Genomic DNA, 23,925 nt, shown 5'->3' on the forward strand with positions numbered 1-23,925 from the left:
CAGAGCCTGGGCTGTGGAGGATGCCTTGGTGGAAGGCTTTAGTGTGGCCTGGACCTCGGTTCAAATGCTACTGGAAAAAATTCAGGACTTTCCAGTTTATCTAAATTTAACATGTTTTTCCAGATGCTGTAGAGAGCTTTTTTTTAACTGTTATTTTTGAAGAGGTGAAAAATGACTTCTTGGGCAAATGGCGGTCATGCAGGAGGAATGCCAGCCAGAGTTCTCAGATATGAATTTTCCATCCCGTGGATCAGAGGGAAGTCTTAGATTCGCCTGGAATGTATCAGTTTTCCCCTGTGTTTGCTGATTTGTGAGCTCTTGAGATGGAGGGGTTTCTCTGACAAGCCACAGAAGTGCTCTATTCTGATGAATAAGCTGGTCTGTGGTGGTGGAAGTGATGATGTTGGCTAGCAGAGTGAGGGTCTGGTTTTAGCCATGTCTAGCTTAAGCAGGCTGCGTCGTAAGCATGGCTTACACGACTTGGCCACTGCTAATTTGGTCTGGCACTTAGCACAGAATCTCTCTCTTCAAAATTGAGAGGCCTTCGATGTATACTGGTAAGTTCTTGGAGCAGTTTAATCTTTTACTCACTTCCTTTCAATTCTTCTCTTTGTCTTAAAGGTGTATGTTCAGACCTGGAACACTCCGAATCTTAGCATGATCATCACACGGGATGAATACCCATCCCACCCAATGGTGCTTCGGGGTATCAACCAGAGGGCCATCTCTCCACAGTACCAGCCTGTTGTCATGCTGGAGAAGGGCTACACCATCCACTGGAATGGTCCAGCGCCACGAACCACTTTCTTGTACCTCGTGAACTTCAACAAGTAATGCTTTTTTTTCTTTCTGTCCTTGCAAGCAGTTGAACAGGCATTCACACCAGAGGGGGAAAAATAACATAACGTCAAGCCATTTCATGCCCTTTCCTCTTGTGGAAAAGCTGTCTAGGCTGTGTAGATGGAAGTGTGATTGTGCATATTGATTATGGAAATCAATTTGGCTTTTTAATTGGTTTCCTTTTCTCCATCATCAGGGTGTTGTGTATGGAAAGGCTGTCCCTCAGTGCAGTCTTCTTTGCTTTGTTCTTTGTCTTCTGAGGTAGTTGGGATCCAGGACCTCAAGCATGTTAGCAAGAGTTTTTACTCTTTAAGCCATGTCATCTGCTCAAAAGATAGGTTTTAATACCATCTGCTGAGTGCTGCAGTTTCTAAAGGCTGGCCCCAGTTTTATGTGGTCTTCTGAGTAAGCTTGTGGAAAATTGAATTAAATTAAAAGGCTGGCTTTTTTTCCCCCTCTTTTCTTTCACTGCCTGTCCCCTTGCAATCCCCCCTTCCCTGCCCCCAACACCAGAGGGGAAGAGGAACAACGCAACCTTGCTATATAGTTCACAGTGGCCTTGGAGTTGTGACAGTCCTTGTGCCACAGCTTCACAAGTGCTGGGATTATGGTATGAATCCTAATAGCTGACAAAACTGAAAGAATTTTGACTCCAAGCAGAGACTGGACAGAAGAAGGTGACATGATAGCTTGGTAATGGCTGCTAGGGCAGGGGGAAGGAGTGGTGGGTGTGAATACCAGGTATTTCCTACGCCTGCCTTGAAGCAGACAGTCTGTTCTATTTAAGTATGTCTGTAATAATCTGAGTCCCTAAACTGTGTAGGTGTTACACTAAGGAGAAGAAATCAAAGCACCTTTCCTTCTAGTAGGTTTACCAAGCCCTGATGTGGATTCTCTCGTCCTCTCGTTCCCTGTCTACTGTCAGTAATCTATCCATTGTATGAGTCTGGTCTGCCTCCCTGAATGCTGTCTGTCTGTCTGTCTCTGTGTCTGCATCTGTGTCTGTGTCCTTAACAAAGGGCTTCACTCTTATTGTTGAACGGCATAGAAAGCATCACATGGGGAGGGGATGAAGGACACTTTACAGAAGTGTTCGAGTTTCACAAGGAATGACGCTTTCCTGACTCATTAAGTCCAGCTGTCCCAAATAACAGACTACTGCAAGCATTTATGGTGGACATTTGTTTTATAAGGTTGCTTTCAACCTATTATTTATTTTCAACATTTATTACCATGAACTAAATACATACTCTGGGTCAGAACAAGGGAGAGTACATAATTTAAGGTTACAACTATGTATTAGCTTAGTTTGTCTTGCGAGCGCTGAACTGGCCAGCAGTAACGACGCTGCAACAGGATCCTTCTGCACACGTTTATTGGGAGAGCTTGATTGCAGAGTCGAAGAGACCCTGAGCCCAGAACTGGTGCTGCTTATATAGGCCTAGGAGAGGAGTGTCTCACACCCGGATTGGTTATGCACTAAGCCTCATTTGCATGTTCCTCATCTGATTGGCTACTCTCTCTCTCTCTCTCTCTCTCTCTCTCTCTCTGTACCTCACAGAGCCTCATTATCATACCTCATTTGCATGTCTCACATCTGATTGGTTATACTCTCAAAGCCTCATTATCATGCCTGGGCCAGGCAGTGTCTTTGCAAAAAACTTTACTGCATATGTACACATTGGTTGTTTGTCCAAACTTATGCGTGGTGGCCAGCAGTAGTCAGTGCCACTCTGCAATGGCACATGTGGCTTCCCACAGTTTGTAGAAGCTTGGATAGAAAAATCCAAGGAAGGTTGATTGTGTATTGTCCTCTTAAAGGTAGGTTGATCAGGCAGGCTGAGTACATAGTCCCATAGAAGCCTTCAGCCTTAAGTGACCTCAATTCTTAACTTGGCCGTGAGGTTCAGCCAAAGTTCCAGTCTCACTAAGGATCAAGTCAGGATTCTTGGTCCAGAGAGAATGGCCCTGGTAAGATGGAGCCTGCAGCCTTGAGATCAGGAGTAACTGGAATGAGACTGTGGACAGCTTTGATGACATGAATCTCTCAGAATCCCTCTTATGTGGATTTATGCCTAAGGTTTTGAGAAGCCCTCTGCCATCCAGAGGGAAGCCATTCTTCATTGTGTCAAGGGGGTCTGAGTGGATTTCTGAAGCCCAGTCTAGGGTTGGGAAAACAGCTAATTTGCCATATCATTCTTCAGCAGATTGACCTAGATCCAGGGGCCATTCAGTGCCTTGGTTCTGGCCCTAACTCATGAGTTGGCTCAGCATTAGGAGACTGCATGGGTGCCTCTTGTCTTGCACATTTGGTGGTGGTGGGGGCACCAATGTGCATGCTCAGGTGCAGAAACTGCAGATTGAAGCTCCCCGATATCATCCTGAGTCCCCCTGGCCAGGTGTACAAGCTTAACTGGAGATACCCCCAAGTACAACAAGGTGTTTGTACTGGATGAAGCTGATGAAATGTTAAGCTGTGGGGTCAAGGACCACATCTATGGTATATTCTAAAAGCTCAGCAGTATCAGGTAGTATTGTCGTCCTCTACAATGCCTTCTGATGTCCTCAAGGTCACTGAGAAGTTCAGATTCTTGTCAAGAAGGAAGAAGAATTGACCCTGGAGGGCATCTGCCAATATATATCAATGTGGAGCAGGAGGAATGGAAACTTGTCACACTATGACTTCTATGAAACACTACCACCCAGGCAGTCATCTTTATCAATACCAGAAGGAAGGTGGATTGCTCATTGAGAAGATGCATGCCTGGGAGTTCATGGGTTCTGCCATGGATGGAGATATGGACCAAAAGGCACAAGACGTGACCATGAGAGAGTTCTAGTCTAGTTCATGAAGAGTATTAATTACTACTGACCTACTGACCAGAAGCTATCAATTCTGACTATCTCACTAACAGGGCAAGCTATATCCACAGAATTGTTTCTGGTGGTACGTTTTACCATAAGGGGATGGCTACTAACATGGTGACAACAGAAGACAGGAAGACCCTTGAAGGCATTGAGACCCTCTACTGCACCTCCATTGAAGAGATGCCCCTCAGGGTTGCGGACATCATTTGAGTGGCTGTCCTGCCTGTCCCTAGCTAGGGTTCAGTCCTGGGGGAGCCGAAAACATCTGGAGTGGGGAGGGAAAGGAGCCAAGGGATGAACGCTTGTTTTTCTTTTTCTCTCTATGAATAAATGTCACTTTCTCAGGGAAAAAAAAATTCAGTCTCTTAGAGCATTAGAATGTAAGAGAGATTTTTCATAATAATGTCTCGCCATACTGAACTAACCAGTTGTCTGTCCCCATAATGTCACATTCAATCCAGGGCTGCATGTTTTACTAATTTATTCGTTTACTGTGTGTCAATTGATATAAAGATGAATGAGTGGGGAAAATAGTGAGTAAATAGATTACCTGTCTCCTTTCCTCCCCCTCCTCCTCTCCCTCCTCCTCCTCTTCCTCTTCCCCCTCTTCTTCTTCCCCCTTTTCCTCTTCCCCCTCTTCTTCTTCCTCTTCCTCCTCCCCCTTCCTCTTCCCCCTCTTCCTCCTCCTCTTCCTCCTCCCCCTCTACCTCTTCCTCCTCCTCTTCCTCCTCCTCTTCCTCTTCCCCCTCTTCCTCTTCTTCCTCTTCCTCCTCCTCTTCCTCCTCCTCTTCTTCCTCCTCTTCCTCCTCCTCCTTTTCCTCTTCCTCTTCTTCCTCCTCCTCTTCCTCCTCCTCTTCCTCCTCCTCTTCTTCCTCCTCTTCCTCCTCCTCCTTTTCCTCTTCCTCTTCTTCCTCCTCCTCTTCCTCTTCCCCTCTTCCTCCTCCTCTTCCTTCTCATTTTTCAAGTGGACATTAGATAAAAATACTAATCCCATATTCTGGCTAGGAAAGTAGAGCCAGGACAGAGTGAGGAGTTGTTATCCTCACTCTGTATCAGTCTTGTTCAAAGACCAGAGTGGAGAAAGGGCCTCTTCGGCTCAGAATGGTAGATTTGGTGAATAGGATTTGGGGAACATCAGAGAAAGGGAAAACTTTAGACTAGAAAGGTGTGTGTGTGTGTGTGTGTGTGTGTGTGTGTGTGTGTGTGTGTGTGAGATCTTCCCTCCATGTCTCTGGGGAGCTGGTGTGAGGATACCTTGCAAATATTAAACTCTGTAGACATTCACATCCATGATGTTTGCACGTAATTCACATTTAAACACCTCTGCATTCTTTGATCATCTGATTACTTTCCATGTTAAGGCATTGTAAATAGTTGTTACAAAACGGTGGCAAGGGAAAAGTATATATTTTCAGAACAGTTATACTGTTTTTTTTTTTTTTTTTTTTTTTTTTTTAATCAGAGTTAGTTGGCTCTGATTTTGTGGAAGGCTCAGGGTAAAATAGTCTGGAATTGTGCGGTAGCCAGCTCATGGGATTCCATGCAGTTGTTCAAACCTATACCTGAAAATTGATTGCCTTGTTTATTTTTTTTGGTCATGAAGCTTTGACTTGTTGGGATTTGCTTAGTAAGCAGTTGAAATAAAGAGAGGGCTGGGATTTGCAGTATAGCTCACTTATCACAATGGTGGATGCCCTTCCTGTGGGTGGTCCAAATGAACCATTGGGTGTTTTTTTTGTTTTTTTTTTTTTTCTAACTTTGTTGTTTGCCTGTGTTCAACTGATGTCACCCAGCCCCAAACACCTGGCACTCTCTCCTTATGCTGACCCTTCTCTTTTCATCCCATTGTGGCAAACTCTCATTTCTGGCTCCCTAATGTCATTCGGATATTTCCAGTCCTGCCTTCATAGGTTATGGCTGAATGTGGGCTACCGACATCTTTGCCCAGATCCTCACAGCAGCCCCTCGCTTGGTCTCCCCACCTTCGGTCCTTTGTTCACATAGTGTTTCTGGTAAGATTTCTTCAGGCCTAGCCTGATGTTCCCAGTGAGTCAGAGAAGCCAGTGAGAAAAGAACAATAGGGGTCTGGGGAGAAGTGCAGAAGAGTAGACAGTGTTCCTGGTCCTGTAAGTTATATTGAGTTGAATCAGGGGTTTGAGGTGAGGTATTCCAGTGACATGATGGGCAGGTTCTAGAAAGTACAATGCAAACATTTCATTCAATTCTGAATTTAAAAAAAAAAGGAAAAAAATAAAAGAAAAGGAAAAAGGGTGAGCCCAGAGTTTGAAAAATCAACATGAGCGTGAAATAAAGTCATCTTTTCCTAGCCTAATTAGCTGAAAGTTCATAAAAATTATATGATGGGCAGAGGCAAGAGGAAGAGATGAATAATTTTTCTGAATTTAGTGTAATTATAGAGCGGTCATAGCGCTACTTCTGCAAATAACACTTTAAACCTGTAAATGCTGTACTTATTAAGTAAAGTGAGGAAAATTCAGACAAGAAGAAAATGGAGATAATCCTAACCCCGACTAAAGCAAGGCACACAAGCACCATGGTTGCCATTCCCTTCACCCGCAGGTTTTTCTGAGCTCTGGATAGCCTGTAGCTGTTTAAACAACCACGAACTTTGAGGTTTTCCAACCTCGTCTGCTGTTACTGACAATACTTCGTAAGACACTTTGCTTTGAAAACTTTTTGTCTGCATTCCTCTTTACTCCTTAGTGAGACTATTTGGTAAAATGTATGAACCATTGCTAAATTCTCACTCCATATTAAAGCTCTTTAGAATGATGGAGAAAGGTTGTGACGTGGCCAGTGGTGGTGTGCTGGCTGCACAGCCTTGGGTATATAGTTAGTGCACTGCACTGTCCAAGCCAAAATGCTTAAAATGACTTAGGGCATATTTATATTATCACAATAAGAAAAAGTCATAAAGGAAAAATACTCAAACAAGGAAAATATTTTAATTTTTTTAAAAGAAATAATTCTACATCTAAGGACACTCAAGAAGAATATTATAGTAGTTTGATAGTATGGATAAATGGCATATACCTTCATTTTTCTCATTTGTGCAATTGGAAAATCACTTAACTGCAGTTTTAAAAGACATTTGTGTGCACGTGTGTATGTGCAAGAGTGTGTGTGTGTGTGTGTGTGTGTGTGTGTGTGTGCGCGTGTGTGTATGTTCAAACATTCTCTCAAATGGTTTTCCTAGCTGGCAAATACTCAGGATGTTAATGGTTTCATGTTAGTGTCCCCATATCCAACTTGAACTTTCTCTGTTGAGAGCATATGTTACCTAATTTTAATTCACAAATAAATTCCAACTACTCTTGGAACCAAGTTTTGGTGTTCATATTTTTGTTAGATCATATTTCTCTTGTATACACATTGGTAAAGGATATTTGGAGACTAAAGAAGTGTATTAGGCTCGGGACTCAAAAGGCAGAGAGAAACCATTGTGTATGTTTTGTATGCTGCAGTGTTCAAAAGATAACAGCTCAAGTGTGAATCTTTTTCTCTCTCTTTTAAAGGGATGACTGGATCCGGGTTGGCCTCTGTTACCCAGCCAACACGAGCTTTCAGGTTACCGTTGGCTTTCTGCAGCGGCAGAACGGCTCATTATCTAGAATTGAGGACTATGAGCCTGCGCGGTCGATGGAGGAACTGCAGAAGAAGCCGTCTGAGAGAAAATTCTATTTTGACTCTGGCACAGGGTAATTCATGGAAGCAGTGAATGGGAACCAATGCTCTTCTTCTTTAAGGATGCAATTGCTGGCTCTCTAGCATAGCTTAGAACCCTGGGATGCTGATGTGTTCAGTGGGGCGCTGGTGTGGACATTTCTGCACATCACTATTAGGGGTTAGGAGCAAAGTTCAAATGACCAGTTTTGTAGCTGGCAGTAGGACTCAAGTGAAGATATTTGCTGTTTACTTATTAAGGCAATTTCGGGGAAGAGATTATCACGGTCAAGAGCCATCTCTAGGCCCAACCGAAAGTAAGAATGAATAATTTGTTCTTCCACAACAACTCTGTGATAGTTATTTATATAAGATAGTGATTGTATTTCACTGAAATCCCATTCCCACCTTCTAACCTAAAGTTACTTCTCAAGCTGACCATGAGTTTTTAGACATCACTGTGTAACCATGGCATATTTGCTTCCAACTTTCTCTAGGCTGCGTGCGTCTTCCCACTTTTTAATTCTTATCCTGCTCTCCTGGGGTCCTGGTGGCTTTGTCTGCTTTTGTCCAGTTACAGTCTCTCAGCCTGTGGGCTATGGTAGGCTTGATCTCCTCTTCTCTCCAGCAAGTAGCATGCTCCTTCTGACCCTGTCCTAGGCCAACAGTCTACTATCTAGGTATAAAGACACCAAAGAAGATGGGGTTCATTTCTCGGGTAAATTTACAGTCCCTGAAGCAAGGTATTATTAGACAGCGAAAAGCTTAAATGCTGTAAGTCCGACAGTGGTGTAGTTACTGTGCCTTAGTGGGTAACTAACAGGTTTTTACCTAGAGTAACCAGGGACATCCTGGAAGGAGAGCCACGCTAGCTAATTCTTGGGCAATTGGGGGAAGGTAGAGACAGCTGGGTGCGGAGTCTCAGGCAGAGGAAACTCCACAGTTGCATGGAGGCATGAGCTAACATCGGCATGGCATGCGTGGGAAAGACAAGGTTCGGAGTGGGAAGAAATTCGAGCTAGGTTGCTCGGGGGAAGAAAGCTCGGGGTTCATTTGTTAATTATCTGGTTAACCTCTGTTGGGGAAGCAACTCATTTGCCCTCTGGTACCCTCTTCCCCAACAGCCAGCGTGGTCATCTTCAGAGTTTCCAAGTTTCAATCTCTAATTAAATATAAATAGTCTTAAATGGACCTTAATTTTGTTAGTGACAGAATTTCCACATTCAGTGGAATTTTCACAAAAATTAATGGGACAGCCAAATTTGAAAGGGCGTTCCAGTGGCCACAAAATAGTGATTACGCATATGCAAAGATGGGACATTATTTTCTGGTTTGGGTATTTAAAAAACAATCCAGTTTCTGAAGACCTATTTCTTTTTAATTCTATTCATTTTGACAATTTAAATTATATATTAAAAGGCTCTTGCCTATTTAGCAATTTAACTCTGTTATTCTTTAACTATTTGTGCTAAAATTACTAGATGTTGGGACAGTCACCAATTTTCTTAACTTTTGGAGGTTGGGGGAAAAATAGGATATCATTTTGAACTCTGGCTGGCCTGGAACTTTCTCTGTGTAGACAAGGCTACCTTTGAACTCACAGAGACCTACCTGTCCTGCCTCCTGAGTGCTGGAATTAAAGGCATGCTTTGTTTCTTCTTTGAGAATTTTGTACTGTCCACTTCTATTGTATTCTTGCCTTTTTCAGTTGTAACTTTTCCTTGTCAATTGACCTCATCTTAGAATGTGACCTCTTGGTTTTTGGTAATCAGTCACATTTTATCAAGTCCTTTGAATCTTGCTAGACTTCTCTGGTTTGGAAACACTAGGTTTTCCGATAACACCACAGCATGTCTTAACTTGGGTTTTCTCTTCGTCTCAGTAGGGAGACTATAATTGAGGACTGGTGAAACTGTTCCCTTAGCCTGGTTTTGGTCCTATAGAGAAGGACAGACCACAGGCCCATGTGCTCTTGGCAAGCTTAGCCTTTGTTAAATAAGCTACAGTGGCTGTTATATTATTCCTGTTCCCACAGTGTTTTATGAGCAATAACTACAAAGGGAACAGCCGATATTAATGCCCTATAGTCTAAGCTCAATATAAATACAGTTTTCAAGGAGGTTTTGAGACAAGCTAAATTCCATCCTCTCAGATGATCTCTTGAACTAATTTAAACAAGAAATCAACCCTGATGTCTTTCAGGACAGCTGAATGAAACCATCAGCATACTCCCCAAGGTAGTCATGAATTTGACTTGTTGCACTAGGGGGATGAAGAGGAAAGCGAGACACTTTATTAGCTTTGCAATTTATCTTTCTTTTAAGGAAGAGTTACTTTATTGGCGAAATATCCCCTTGGCCATGAATCAAGTTGAGAAATGTTACGCTTCTGAGAGGAACTAACATCAGTTGGCTTGGTTTCTATTTTACAGGTTATTGTTTCTGTATCTCAGAGCCCACAGCCACAGAGATGGCCACAGTTACTGTTCATCTCAGGGATGTGAAAGAGTCAAGATTCAGGCAGCAACAGACTCCAAAGATATCAGTAACTGCATGGCCAAAGCGTACCCGCAGTATTACAAGAAGCCCTCGGCGGTCAAGCGCATGCCGGCCATGCTCACGGGGCTCTGTCAAGGCTGTGGAACCCACCAGGTAAGCAGAGAAGAGGAGGCGGGTCTTTGGGAAAGTCAGAGATTCTTGTCTTGGTAGCAGGAGCACATGGCTTTGAAACATCTATCCATGCTGACACCTCTTGAATTTGGGTTTGTTATAGAATGTGTTGCTCATAAGAAGCAGAGCAGTCCCCATTTGTAGCAAAAGTATCTTTTCTCTTGATTAATTTACCGTGATGATGAGTTGATTATAGATTATTGCGCTGATTAAAATTATTTATTTAGAATCCTGTTCCTATAGTACTGTTGGGTTTATATGTCTAAAAGTATTCTGAAACCGTTTTGCTTATTCATGTATGTATTGAATGGGTTTTGGAGATATACGGTCTCTTCAAGTGAAGGAAGGCCTTGAACTTACAGTACAGCTTAGGATGACCTGAACTCCTGCTCTTTCTGCCTCTTTCTCACAAGTGCTGAGATTATAGGCACATATGCCTCCATGCCCCATAATTCCTTGTTTTATTAGTAGTGTGAAATTCCAGCTCATGTCAGAACTTGTTTCCTTCTCTTAAGGCATAAGGCCACACTATTTTGAAGCCTATGCTATTATATTTTTTTCTAACTGAAAATGCAGACTGACTTTAGTTAGAAGTAAAAATGCTTCTCTTGATATGCTCTTGCTTAGAAGATACCCTAGTTAGCTTGGGAAAAATGGCAGTTGAAGCAAATTGCTAGAATTGCACACAGATGGGGTCCCAAGGAAAGTCCGACCAGTTCCAAGGGAAAACGAAATGGAGAACTAATAACGACCTGACACACTTAATATAGAAACAAATATAGGTGAAGGAAGACATGGTTCCGACGCTGTGCTTCTGGGCCAGCTTCCCCTGGGAGCCTGTGTGTCACTGGAAATTCCTGCTCTACTGCAACGCTACTGAGTTAGTGCTCCAGCCCGAGCCCAGCAACCTCCACAGCCTAGAGGATGCTGATGCCGTGCGCATCGAGCACACACCACACCAAAAAAGAGAGCTGGAATCTCAGTGGTAGAGTATGTATTGTGGAATAGTATATGTTTAGCATATTCAAGGCCCTACATTCTGGCCAAAGCATGACATAGAAAATAAAAATTTATATGAGCCAGGTAAGACCCTTATCTACACACATGCACACACATTGCAGGTACTCTTCATGCACACAGGGCTTGGCATTTGTTGGCAGGCTTCCGGGAGAACAAAGATCATTAACAAATATGAGAAAGTGAGGTGGTGACAGTAAATTGCCAATAAAAACCCTGCTGGGTGTCAATTTCAAAGCCAGCCTGGGCTATAGAGACCCATGCAGTATTTTTGCCTTTAGGTAATATTTCGGGACACTGAATTCTCTAGCCCAGTGTTCAGTATGTCCTTCCTTATTAAATAGACTTGATAACTTTTCAAAATAACTTGATCATCACTGGTGTCCTGTCCTCCCCCCCAGTGGCTTCCTTTAGTCTTAGTTGCTATTTCATAGACAAATAGAAGAATTCATTTTGAGAATATTGATGCCAGATGTGGTGATATATGCCCATAACTGTAAATACTTGAAAACTGAGGCAAGAGGATTTCAAGTTAAGGCCAGCCTGGGTGGCTGACAGTAGAGAGCCCTCATCTCAGAAAGAAAACAGGAAGACAGAAGCATCGGTGCAGGCTGGCAGTACAGCTGCCGTGCATTTGAAGAGTTTGGGAGCATCGTGTTTACTTGGAAATTTGAGAAAAGTGTTTGTATCTCAGAGCCAAACACATGTGTATTAGAAGTCATTAGAAAAAGTCACAGAACTCTGCCTCAAATTAAGACTCAAAAGAAATACCCAACTTCCAAATGTCGCTTGGTGAAACTGTTGGTGGTGGTTTATCCGGACCATCTGCTGGTCCTCTGCCTGGGAATTGTGAATGAGTCAGGTTGGTCAGGGTGGTGGATCTTAAGGGCCAGCAGGAGTGAATTGGAGGAGTGAAAGGGAAAGGAGAAGGTGGAAGGGACAGCAGCAGAGGAAGCAGGGAGGCAGGAAAGAACAGGAAGTGCTGCTGGGAAGTGGAGGACCACTCGGACTGTTACAGGTGATGGAACAGAGGGAAATGGGAGCCTGCGTGTAATGATTGGCTGTTTGAGAGGCGGAGACCTGGCCCTGTTCAGGACACTAGAAGTCGGTTAACAGTATAGCCCTCCTTATGTAGAGACTTTCCTTGGTCCTAGATCAATGAACCTCATTTCAGGATAATTGCTCTGACAAAGAGCTCTTAAAAAGACATGCTCCAGGGCTGGAGAGATGGCTCAGAGGTTAAGAGTACTGACTGCTCTTCCAGAGGTCCGGAGTTCGATTCCCAGCAACCACATGGTGGCTCACAACCATCTATAGTGGGATCTGATGTGTGTCAGAAGACAGAAGACACACCTCTTCTGGTGTGTCTGAAGACAGCTACAGTGTACTCATAAATGAAATGAATACTTAAAAAAATAAGACATGCTTCAGGACTGAAGAGATGGCTCGGCTGTTAAGAGCACTTGCTGTTCTTGCAAAAGATAGGAGTTTGGTTCCTAGTACTGTTTTGAGGGTAGCTTGGTTCACAACAACCGATAGCTCCTCCTCCAGGGGATTTGATGCTTTCTCTAAGCCTCCATGGACACCTGTCCATTTGAACATACATATACATGTATACACACACAAACTGCATACATAGGCAGGGAGAGACAAATATAAATAAATACATAAAAATTAAAAATAAATACATTTTTAAAAAGAGGTATACCTGAGTTTCCATGAAATAGTTACAATAGTTTATACTGAGCACATATTACTGAGTTAATTCTATTGACTTGACTGTGTGTGGGAGTGCATTCTAAGCATGTGATGGACCACTGAGCTAGACATATCCCCCCAGCCCCATCGATTCCATGAACAAGGTTACATTTGCTTAAAACTGTGAGTTTTCCAAAAACCAAGAAGCATGCATACACAACCTATATTACATGAATGAGACAGAATTCCAGGTCATGAAGTAGGTGTAAAAAGTTCAGATAAAGGAATGGTCACTTGGTATGTTTTCAGTGACCTGTGGGCATGGATACAGTTGCCTTCAAAGTTGCAATGTGTTCTTGTCTAGATGGTGTTTACCAGTGACCCTCACAAAAGCTACCTCCCTGTACGATTCCAGTCACCTGGGAAAGCAGAAATTCAGCGAGGAGATCCATCCATTATTTCCGTAAGTACAGTCTGGTGTGGCCCCAGTCTTTTGGGGGCTGCTGTAAGAGAAATTGCCACAGTTTAGAAGTGACAGAAACCTACTGCTCACAGTTTTAGAGCCGGGAAATCCTAGGTCAAGGCAGTATTAGAAGTAATGTCTAGGGAGGGCTGGTTTGCTGGCTCTTCGGTTGTCTTCTCTGTGTCCCATCCTCTCTTGGTTGTAGTTTGGAAGACTCATTCATAAGGACTTCCCCCCTCATTCCGCAAATGCTCAGTCTACCTCCTAATGCCTTCACATTGGGGGCTAGAGTCTCAAGGTAGGAATTTGTAGGCGCACAGATATCGAACCATAGTGTTGCTTCTTAGCCTTTTGGCCAGGTACAGACCACACACCTGTGTACTGCTGTGACTTCTGGCTTTGATCTTTAATCCTAGTGACATACATTACTTCTGGGACCAGTCACAGGTTTGTCACCCCCTTTGATTTACTGGTGAAACTGAGGTAGAAATACCTAAGGAGGTATTAAGGAATGGTTGTATTTAAAGGTTTCTGTTTTGTTTTCTTGTTTTTCAAGTGGATTGTTATTAATTATTTTAGGTTAATGTTAAGCAACGAATAAGATAGTCACAAATCCAAGTATATGTGGACAGAATTAGGTTTATATCTGCCCATTTTTTAAGGTAATAAGATATATGTAACATGAAATTTCCCATCTTATCCAGTCTTATGCCCAGTTATATGAAGTATATTCATAATGGGTTACTGTCAGCTACCACCTAGCTCTGATTTCCACAGTCGTGACCAACAGTTGCCCGGCTTCTCTTTGCGCATCTATCTCTAGAACTTTCACATTGTGATCCAACTCTGAGGTCTTGGCATGGTGTTAGTCCCTTCTGAAAGCTTCTTTCTCCCTCCATTCATTGACGCGTGTGGGGTGTGTGTGTGTTTGCAGGGGGGTGGGGTGCCTTTTGCAAGTGCAGTTCGAATTGCTGAGAATCTAGATTCTCTTGTCTTCCATGAAATGTAAATATTCTGATATTGATAAATAGTGGATCACGTATAGTTTTTCACATATAAGATTCCGTTCGATGGGTAGACAAGATGGTTCAGTGGCTCAGCCCTTGCCCCTCCTGCTCAACTACTTGAGTTCAATCCCTGGGACTCTCATAGTGGAAACAGGAAACTGACTCCTGTAAGTTGTTCTCTGACGACCTGTCCACACACCCGGACCTCACACACACACACGTACACATATGCACACACACGAGATAAAATGTAATTAAAAGAGAAAATACTACTATAGCAGAACTATTTCCTGAGTTACAGCAATTTAAACAGAGCTAAGCAAATCTTTTTGTCTTTTCGTGAGCTAATTCATGGGTTGGAAATAGTTCCGGAAGGACAGGCATAGTGAGGAGAGCCTGTGCAACCCTTGTTAGCTGTCAGTGCCGTGTGATTTCCTCTAAATAGACAGAGGCAGTGTGTGGCTAGTATGTAGTCGTTTTTGTTTTGTTTCTTCTTTTGCTGAGAAGACAGTATTTGGTAATTCTGGCTTTCCTCTTTATTCTGAAGTCAAGATTTTCATAAGTAGCTCAGGCTGTTCTGGATCCTTCTGCCTTTTGTTTGGAGTGCTGAGGTAACAGGCATGTGCCTTCATGCCCCCATTGGCATTTCTCCTCTTGAGAAGATCCCAGGTTGTGACTTAGGGAAAAGTTTTATGAAACTGTGTGGTAACCCTGCCAGCAGAAGGGAGAGCAAGGTCAACATTACCACTGGAGGCCTCGTGGGCCTTCTCTTACCAAAGCTGGAGCCTCAACGGCCATAGAACAGAGTATCAGGATAGGAGCCAACATTAGGTGACTTTAAGTAGAGTGTTAATTACTTTTCTGTTGCTGCAAAGAGATACCATGGCCAAAGCAATTTATAGGAGAGATTATTGGGGCTCAGCCCATGGTTTCAGAGGGTGAGGCCATGACCATCATGGCAGGGAGCATGGCAGGAGGCAGGCAGCCATGGAGTGGTGGTAGCTGAGAGCACACATCTGGAGGCAACAATCAAAAGGAAGAGCTAACTGGTAACGCCACAGGCTTTTAAAATCTCAAGCCTACCCCATGTGACACACCTCCTCCATCAACTCTGCATCCCCTAACCCCTATCAAAGAATTCTGCCGACTGGGGACCAAGCATTCAACTAGATGAGACCATCGAGGCCACTGTCAATCAAACTGCCATATGGAGATAGGGAGGGGGGAATTTGTGTCTTAGATGTCAGAGTGAGCACAGGAAAGAAGGCAAGAGAGTGAGAGCGTGTGCTGGAGGGCAGAGGGAACAAACTGTAAAAGAGAGTGCACAGCCCAAGACAAAAGAGAGTTGTGTTTTGGCTCCTACAGTGGGAGGTTTTTTTTGTTTTTGTTTTTTTCAATTCTGTGGCTTTCTAACTTATAAATTTCTTATTAAGTGTAAAATTGGAAGGAAACAGACAAGTTAGCATTCTTGTTGTAAGTAAGCCTGAAGGTGGTTTTGTGAGATATGTTTAGGGATTTAGTGTTAGTAGGGTGCTAACATGGTAAACAAGGCCATATACATTCTGACCACAAGTACTTGTGGCTTGTTTCCTTTAACTTCTTTAAGATATCTTTAAGGAAGACAAGTGCCGTCTTAGTGGGCAAATTTGATTTATCGGTTGTCTTGCAGTGTCTTGCTTCTCAGCCAGGTTCCAGCGTGAGGGTGTCTTTCTCTTCCCGTGTTTCCTCTGCTCCACGCCATTCTCTTTTTGCCGCAGTAGCTTAGAGCTTAAGCATCAGTACAAGTCCCACTTTGCCGTTTTGATGTCAGAAGAGACATTTGTATTTGTAGGAGAAAGAATGCATTCAGTGGATTTGGTCTTCTGGACTAGATGCCGATGGGGCCTTCCATGGGTTATGTGGGGTGGGTGGCAGCACCTGAGATCTGACTTCCAGACCTCAGTGATGTCCTAAGTGTTCATGCTGAGATCTGGACACTTCCGAGTTACCCTCGAAGCTGAGGGGGCTGCCCTCTCTTGCTTAGAGAATGTTATCTGGCCAGCAGGGACTCCCTTCCCCACCGCCCAGGATCGGCCAGCAGAGCCTCTTAACCTTTTCCCATCCTTAGCTTCCTTTCTGCAAAGGAATTTTTATAAAAATGTGGGGATATAAATATGCAAACTACCTACACAAATCAAACAGACAAACCATAAAGAAATCTATTTCAGGAGAATTCATTGGTCTGCATGTCATTTTACTAAGTATTGTCAAAGAATAAAGGGAATTTGAACAGTGAGCTGGATTTCTTTGTCCATATCCACAAAAAGAATTAAATTTTGGCTGTATCTCTGATACTTTAAGATACAGAGCATCTTTCTTGGTTTTTTTTTTTTTTTTTTTTTTTTGGAGTTTATACATATTTTGACATTATTAATCACCAATGCTGAGAATTCTATCTCACATAAATAAACACATAGTACAAAATGTCAAAAGGATTTTTAAGGTCATTTAAGAAATTATTGGGAATTCTGTCCTAACCCCAGGCCAAAATTTACTGTGTGATTTTTTTTTTTTTCAATGAAACACGAGTCAGCATCTTAAACAAATTTTTAAAAATCAAACATTCTAACACAGTACATTCCAGTTGGTACTTAGACGCACAAGAAAGACGGTAGGAAAAGAGGAAGGGTTTTGTTTTCCATAATTCAGCCGTTCTTTTTCTACCTGAGCAAAAGACTTTGTGCACTGAACACACTGCAGGCAGCAGGGTGCAGTCTCCTTGACTCAGCTGGGGTGTCCGAAGCATCATTTGCTGGGCTATTGGTGTTAGCATGCACAGTGAACGTACACGTGCTGTGTGCTTAGAATCAAAGCTCTGGTAAAGTCACGTGACGCAACGAGGCTGAGCACAGCCAGAAATACCCTGGGTGCATTATGTGTTTTATGTTTTACATGGAGTTTTGGGTTTTATGCACGCAGACCCTTTCAGTCATGGCACTCTACATGGGGTTATGGTCTACAGTTGAAGAAACCGAGATCCAGAGGAACTCGGGAGCCACTGTAGACATTTCAGGGAGACAGTGTCCACCAAACTCAATAGGGTAACTCGAATCCTGGGTTTAGAAGGAGCTTGAGAGAATTCGACCCTCCTGGGGATGTTTCTGAAATGGAGATGACACCGTGCGGCCTTTTCGTATCCTCAGGTCAATGGTACTGACTTTACCTTCCGGAGTGCGGGTGCCCTCCTCCTCATTGTGGATGCCTGCAGTGTGCCCTTCCGGGTGAAGGAAAAGCGGATGTTCCTTTCTGCAGACGTCAGTCACATGGAAGAATATTTCAAGGCTAGCATCCCCCCAAGGTAGGCCAAGCTTGCCCTGCACCAGAGAAGAACTACCTCAAGATATGACTCCTTGCTACCATGGCACATGCTTACTTCTGAGCTCTGCTTACTCCATGAGCACTCCAGGCTCCCTGAGATATCCCTTCCCACCTCAGGCTGATCCCTGGGCCATTGGCAGATCCCGGATGCTAGATTTTTTTTTTTTAAAGATTTATTTATTTTATGTATATGAGTACATTGTAACTGTCTTCAGACACACCAGAAGAGGGCATCAGATCTCATTATGGAAGGTTGTGAGCCACCATGTGGTTGCTGGGATTTGAACTCAGGACCTTCGGAACAGCAGTCAGTGCTCTTAACCGCTGAGCCATCTCTTCAGCCCCCGGATGCTAGATTTTGTGACTGATAGGAAGGCTCCTGGGAAGAGAAAAATTTCATTGCTCAGCTCTTACTAATGCTTCTTTTACCAACCTACTTCCCACCCAACTGGCAGGGTCTGATTTTGTTGTTGTTGTTGTCCAGACCAGGCAGGAGGACAAGGAGAGGAATTTCCAGACCCTTGCTGCTTTGTGGTGGATGTTAAGTGCAGCTTTTAAGGTTAACATTTCCTGTTTCCTGTATAGTGAGCCTCACCTGGCTTTCTAGTCATTTCCATTGATCTGATGCTATATGTAGCCTGCAGAACTACCTACCTCCTAATAAGGCCTATACAGTCTTTGGATTATTTTGACATAAACTCTGTGTGCACGTGTTCATGCCATTTGTGTGTATGCATGTATGTGGGGGTTGGTGGGGGTCTGGTGTGTGTGGAGGGGGTCATTCGTCAGTAATCTTCCCTCAGTAGCCACAGAAGTGTGATTTGAGTTTTCCCTGTAGATACCCAAATCTGCAGATGCCCGTGTCCCTTGCTTAAGATGGTGTAATATTTGCATATAATCATGATCATCTCTCTATATAATGGTAAGACCCACATAGATGCCATTTAAATACTTGCTATATTGTATTGTTTGGGGACAGTGATAAGGGAAGACGTCTGTTTATACTCAGAACACGTGCAGACCCCACCCCCCTTTTCATTATGCTTACTCTGTATATATATGATGGAATGTGGGCCCGTGCATGCCAAGGTGCACGCAGAGATGAGAGAATATCTTGCAGGACTGTTTTTCTCTGTCTACCATGTGGGTTCTGGGAATTGACGTCAGGCTATCGGGCGTGGCACGGCAGGCAGCTTCGCCCACTGCACCGTTCGGGTGGTGCTTGGTGCTTTTTCATGAATAGTTCTGATGAGCCGCCCGTTAAATTTATGTGTGCAGACCCCGTGGATAAGAGGAGCAACTGTAGGTCTGTCTCATGGTTCAGATAGTTTTAGAGAATTCCTTTCTGAGGTTTCTGAGCTCTTTAAAGATTCTTCTCAATGTTTAAAAACCTATCTACTCACTTTTCTTCAAATAACCTAGGATGTAAATCTTACCGTAAATATTAGAAAACACAATTTTGCAAGGCACCCTGTACACCGAAGATTTAAAAACCTCTACCCAAGGAGAGGCTTTTTAGAGTAAGCTCTTCTCCCTCTGGCTGCTGGCTATATTGCTCTTTTTTTTTTAAAGATGTATCTATTTATTGTATGTCTATGAGTACACTGTTACAGTCTTCAGACATACTAGAAGAGGGCATCAGACCCCATTACAGATGGTTGTGAGCCACCATGTGGTTGCTGGGAATTGAACTCAGGATCCCTGGAAGAACAGTCAGTGCTCTTAACTGGTGAGCCATCTCTCCAGCCCCGGCTATATGGCTCTTTAGTCTTCATTCTGAAGCTTGTGTGTTGGACCCTAGGATTGCTGTGTATGTATACTGCATTGTAACAGTGTTGAGAAGTTATAGGGCAGGAACCAGGGGTACAGGAACATGTTTATAATGTTTATAATCTCAGCAGAGACAGAGGGTCACTGTAAGGTCTACCTAGCAAGTTCCAGCCAGACAGGCTTTCAAAATGAGGCCCTTTCTCAAAAGCAAAGAAACAGAAGTTATGTTATAGCATGGGTGTATATGTGAGTGTTAAGGACTTTTCCAGATAAGCTGGATAATTCCATCCTATGAAGAAGTTGAGATCTGCAGGGCTGCTGTGGCTAGTCCTCTGTAGTTATTCTGAGTCTAGTCACCACTGCTTTAGGAAGACTGCAACCAAGAGCCCACAGCCTCACCCCAGTCTTCAGCACGTGTCAAATCCCACATGAAGGATTTGCATTGCTAAAGGAATCACAGCCAGAGTTCAAAAGAGGGATTCTTTTTCTGAATGGAAATCAACACTATAAGATGCCCCTAACTAAAGTAAATTATGAAGGTCGCACATTTTTCTATAACAGGGAGTAAACAGTGTGCTTTCCTGTTGTACTTGGCAGCTGGTACTGCAGTCCACTTCCAAGAGTGCTGTTTTTTTTTTTTTTTTTAAAGAAATTATACCAATACAATAAGCTTGTTGGTCAGATACTAAAATAAACCTTGGAGCCATAGAGTCTCTACCAGCAAAGAAAGCAGGAATCCACAAACAGCTCTTAAGTATTGTGTTGATTTATTGTACAGTGAAGATGACAATTTTTTTTTTAAATTTTACTATTTTTCATATGTACGTGTGTGCCTGGTGCCTTCAGAGACCAGAAGAGGGCATCAGATACATTAGAGCTGGAGTTGCAAGTGGTTGTGAGCTGCCAAGTAGGTGCTGGATATCAAACCCTGGTCCTCTGGTCCAGGGACAGCAACTGCTCTCAACTGCTGAGCCTTCTCAGTAGCCCTAAAGATGGCAATTAAAACAAAGAAACAAATAAAAACAAGTTTTAAACCATCGAGAGCATCGTAATTTGTTGTTATTTATTTGTTACTGTTATGGTAGCTCTGGGAAGTCTAGGGCCCCTCTCTATGCTAGACCAACACTGTACTGGTCGGCACCCCCGCTTTTATCTTTCCATTTTGAGTTCCTGTTCACCTATTCATCATAGAGGTGTTGACACAGATAGCAGTAGAGCACCCAAGAGAAACTGAGACCACTCTCCACTGAGTACACTAACCCTGGAAGGCTGGCTTCCAGCCTGCCCTCATGCCTACGTGACTCTTGTGGGTTTCCCTGTGTTATCACCCTTCCAAGAACATGAGAAGTAGTTCCCTTTGCAGCAGGGAATTGGGACTTGTGTCGGGCTGAAAGGCATCTCTCTGTTTTCCTTTCCAAATTTGCCTTTATCTGGTATGCCATGCTGTGTGACCCGCCTCCGTGCTGATTGTCTAACTTGGACCCCACAGGTCAATCGTTCTGTTGAGCACAAGAGGAGAAATTAAGCAGCTGAATATCTCGGATTCATTAGCAGTTCTGGGACTGGCCAAGCCAGCACATCTGTACAGCAAAGGTTTGTATTGGCAGTATCCTGGGATGACCCTATGATGCTGCAGTGAATGTATCTTTTTGGTGGTGTTTGTGTGCTAGACTATTCTCATGAGCTCTGCCCGCAGTGAGCATTGTAAAAATTGTTTCTTGATAAAGGACTGTGTCAAAGAAAGTGTGTTGGGATATGGCTTGTCATTTGGGAGGCAGGAGTTCATTGTTGATGTAAGGAAGTGCAGGTGTGCAGGTGTTTTTTTTTTTTTAAATCTATATCTGTATTTATAATTATATATATATATACACACATATAAATATAAAAAATCCTGTCTTTGTTTTGTTCAACTCTGACTCATTTCCCTCGTTATCTTGTAGGAAATAGCTATACACTTTAACTTTTCTCTCCCTCTCTTTTTATAGGTAGTGTCGTATTTTTGGGATTCAGCGGAAACTTCGCACCGTCATGGACGAAGCTGTTCACCAGTCCCGATGAGCAGGGCCTCGGAGTGCTTGAGCAGTTTCTCCCGTTGCAGATGGAGGAATATGGGTGCTCCCGGACCGGCAGTGTCCACAGAAGAGACCTTGACCTGTTACAGCAGGCTTTGAAAGTGCTTTAGAGACTTGGTTGTAATTTAAGTGCTGGGAAAGAAAAAAAAAATGTGAACTAACTTATTTAATTTATGGCATTTTAAGACAACACTGTTAACCCGATGGAACCATTTTCCTGTTTGATAGAAAAGGGAGAGAAGGAATCCAAGCAGTTACCTGAGTGTCAGCTTGCAGGCCTTGGCACTGTGCAGGTGGTAGAGCCCTTTTGTCTTCCTGAGGCTGCTGCGTTCAGAGAGCAGTTGGTCTCGTGGCCCTTGCTTTGACAAGCACATCGGGGGTGCTTTGCTTTTTGTATAGTGGGGTGCAGGGAGTCCAAGGGCTCCTTGAACTTGCTCCTTCGAGGACTGGCTGCTCTAGCATTTCAGATACTTGAAGTCCAATGCTCAGTCCTGCGCTAACTCCAGTCGCTGCCCTGTTCAGTGATGTCTGGGGCTCATTTCTGTACAGCCCACGAGGGTTTTATGTGATGCTAGATATGGTTTTAAGTGGCAACTCAGGCCCAGCACATGTCCTTTTTGCCTGGTCATGTGCTCTTTTTATTCACTTGTATACTGATTACTTTTGAGGGTTCACCTTTCAAAGAGGGAACCTTATTGGGACAAAAGGGCTTTTGAAATTTTTTAGATCTGTAACCATTGAGGAAAAAAAAAGAAAGAAAGAAACAACAACATAAACCTATTACTTGCATCCAGGTGGAACTTTTTCTGCAGCTTTAATCCTTAACCTGTCTTGACCTTTAAAACGCAGAGCGGAACTGAATTAATTTTCTTTAAAAGCAGCAAGCCACTTCCTAAACTGTAAAACTCTTGTCATTTGAACTTGCAAAAGAAAGCCAGGTGTGGTGGTGCACGCCTTTGATCACAGCACTCCAGGAGCAGGTGGATCTCTGAGAGTTTGAGGCTAGCCTGGTCTACGTAGTGATCCAGGACAGCCAGGGCTACGTAGAGAAACCCTGTCTCAAAAGAAACAAAACAAAACAAAACAAAACAAAATCACTCTGTCAACAAAAGCTAACTTGCAAAAGGGAAACCTGTCCTTGGTTTTGGTCTTGTACCTGTGCTTTGTTGTCTTGTTGTGTGGATTTTTTTTTTTTCCAAGCGGCTCTGCTCATTGTCCTACCAGAAAATCCCAGAGAGTTTCCCGCTTGCTCCTCCATAAATATTGTATTCAAGGAAAGAAAGGAGATGCCTTCTTAGGGTGGAATCATGGAGGCAATGGACATGATCTTCTTTGTAGCCTTTAAAAGAGGGAGTCTCTTAGTGAATGTAGCTTTCAAAGACAAGAAGAAAGGACTCTGGGTCTCCCAGTGCTGCTTCTACTGGCCCTTTCTTCAGCCAGTGGGGACACATGTGGCAAAGGATGCTGGCTCTGCAGCCAAGAGGGAAGATGGCATCAGAATGCTGCTGTGCTGCCCAAAGGCGGGTGGCTGAATAGCCAGGCTGACGGTAGCAATTGAGTGCAGAAAAGTTCATCTTCCTCCGTGGAGGGCCGAGGCTGATGCCTGTATGTTGTGTCCAGGAGACATTCTAGGACAGCTCTGTGACTTGTGTAACTTTACAGAACATGCTACCTCAAAGTGCTGTGACAAACCATTTGGACTGTAGTGCTCACAGGATGGGCACGTGTCTTAATCAAAGTTTGGTTACTTGTTTATCCGGGTTTTTTGGATGTGGGGTTTTTTGTTTGTATTTTTTTTTCTTTTTCTTTCATTCTTTTTTTTTTTCTTTTTTTTTTGTACAGTGAGATCTTACCTATTAAATATATTTAGTGGGTCATGGTTCCTGAAGGTGAGTGAATTGATTGTGTGTGCAGATGTGTGTGTGTTATGACTTAAATATATTTGTTTTGTGCTGTTTTAGAGTTCCTTTTTTATATATATTTGGAGAAAGTATGCAAGTTTCAAGGCACTCAGTGTTTCTGATTTTTATGTACTAATAATTAGGGCCTAAGTTAAATAAATAAAAACGTGTGTGCATGTATTTTATGTATGTGTATTTGTGAATCTCTGTAATTGCTGAGGTCTCAGATTCTAGCTTTAAAGAAGTTAGTGGCAGTAGGAAAGGTTGACCATTCACACAGCAGATTTGTAAGGCAGAGTTAAAAGGGAATAAGTTTTACGATGAGGGGGAGACCAGGTTTCATTGCATGTTGGATTCACCTGCAGGGTCTAAAAAACCCAGCGGTCTGAATCCCACTGGCTTCTCTCAGATTAGAGTTCATTGATTTTGGGTGTAGCTGGGACATGTGATATCTTTTTTTTTCATTTTAATTTTTTATTAATTTAAGTTTAAGCTCCTTGGGTGATTCCAACATGCAGCCATGTTGGAAACACTGTACGTACAACCCCACTGTTCAGCTTTCATCTGAAAAAATTGTTG

At 43.2% G+C, this 23,925-nt stretch overlaps 1 protein-coding gene and 1 pseudogene across 2 annotated transcripts in view; both read left to right on the top strand.

The window, feature by feature from the left end:
• Cemip2 (cell migration inducing hyaluronidase 2) overlaps positions 1-23,564 on the top strand; it is an 80,021-nt gene extending 56,457 nt beyond the window's left edge. For both annotated transcript variants that reach the window (NM_031997.4, NM_001033759.2), the window contains 7 exons: positions 622-830; positions 7,245-7,427; positions 9,824-10,043; positions 13,141-13,239; positions 17,429-17,583; positions 20,863-20,966; positions 21,359-23,564. In NM_031997.4, coding sequence (NP_114386.3) covers positions 622-830; positions 7,245-7,427; positions 9,824-10,043; positions 13,141-13,239; positions 17,429-17,583; positions 20,863-20,966; positions 21,359-21,555 — 1,167 coding nt within the window. In that variant the 3' untranslated portion in view covers positions 21,556-23,564. The remainder of the gene's footprint in view (positions 1-621; positions 831-7,244; positions 7,428-9,823; positions 10,044-13,140; positions 13,240-17,428; positions 17,584-20,862; positions 20,967-21,358) is intronic.
• Positions 2,775-3,915, top strand: Gm18951 (predicted gene, 18951; annotated as a pseudogene).
• Positions 23,565-23,925: the final 361 nt, after the last annotated feature.

Source organism: Mus musculus, chromosome 19, assembly GCF_000001635.26.
Source record: "Mus musculus strain C57BL/6J chromosome 19, GRCm38.p6 C57BL/6J".
Classification (NCBI taxonomy): domain Eukaryota; kingdom Metazoa; phylum Chordata; class Mammalia; order Rodentia; family Muridae; genus Mus; species Mus musculus.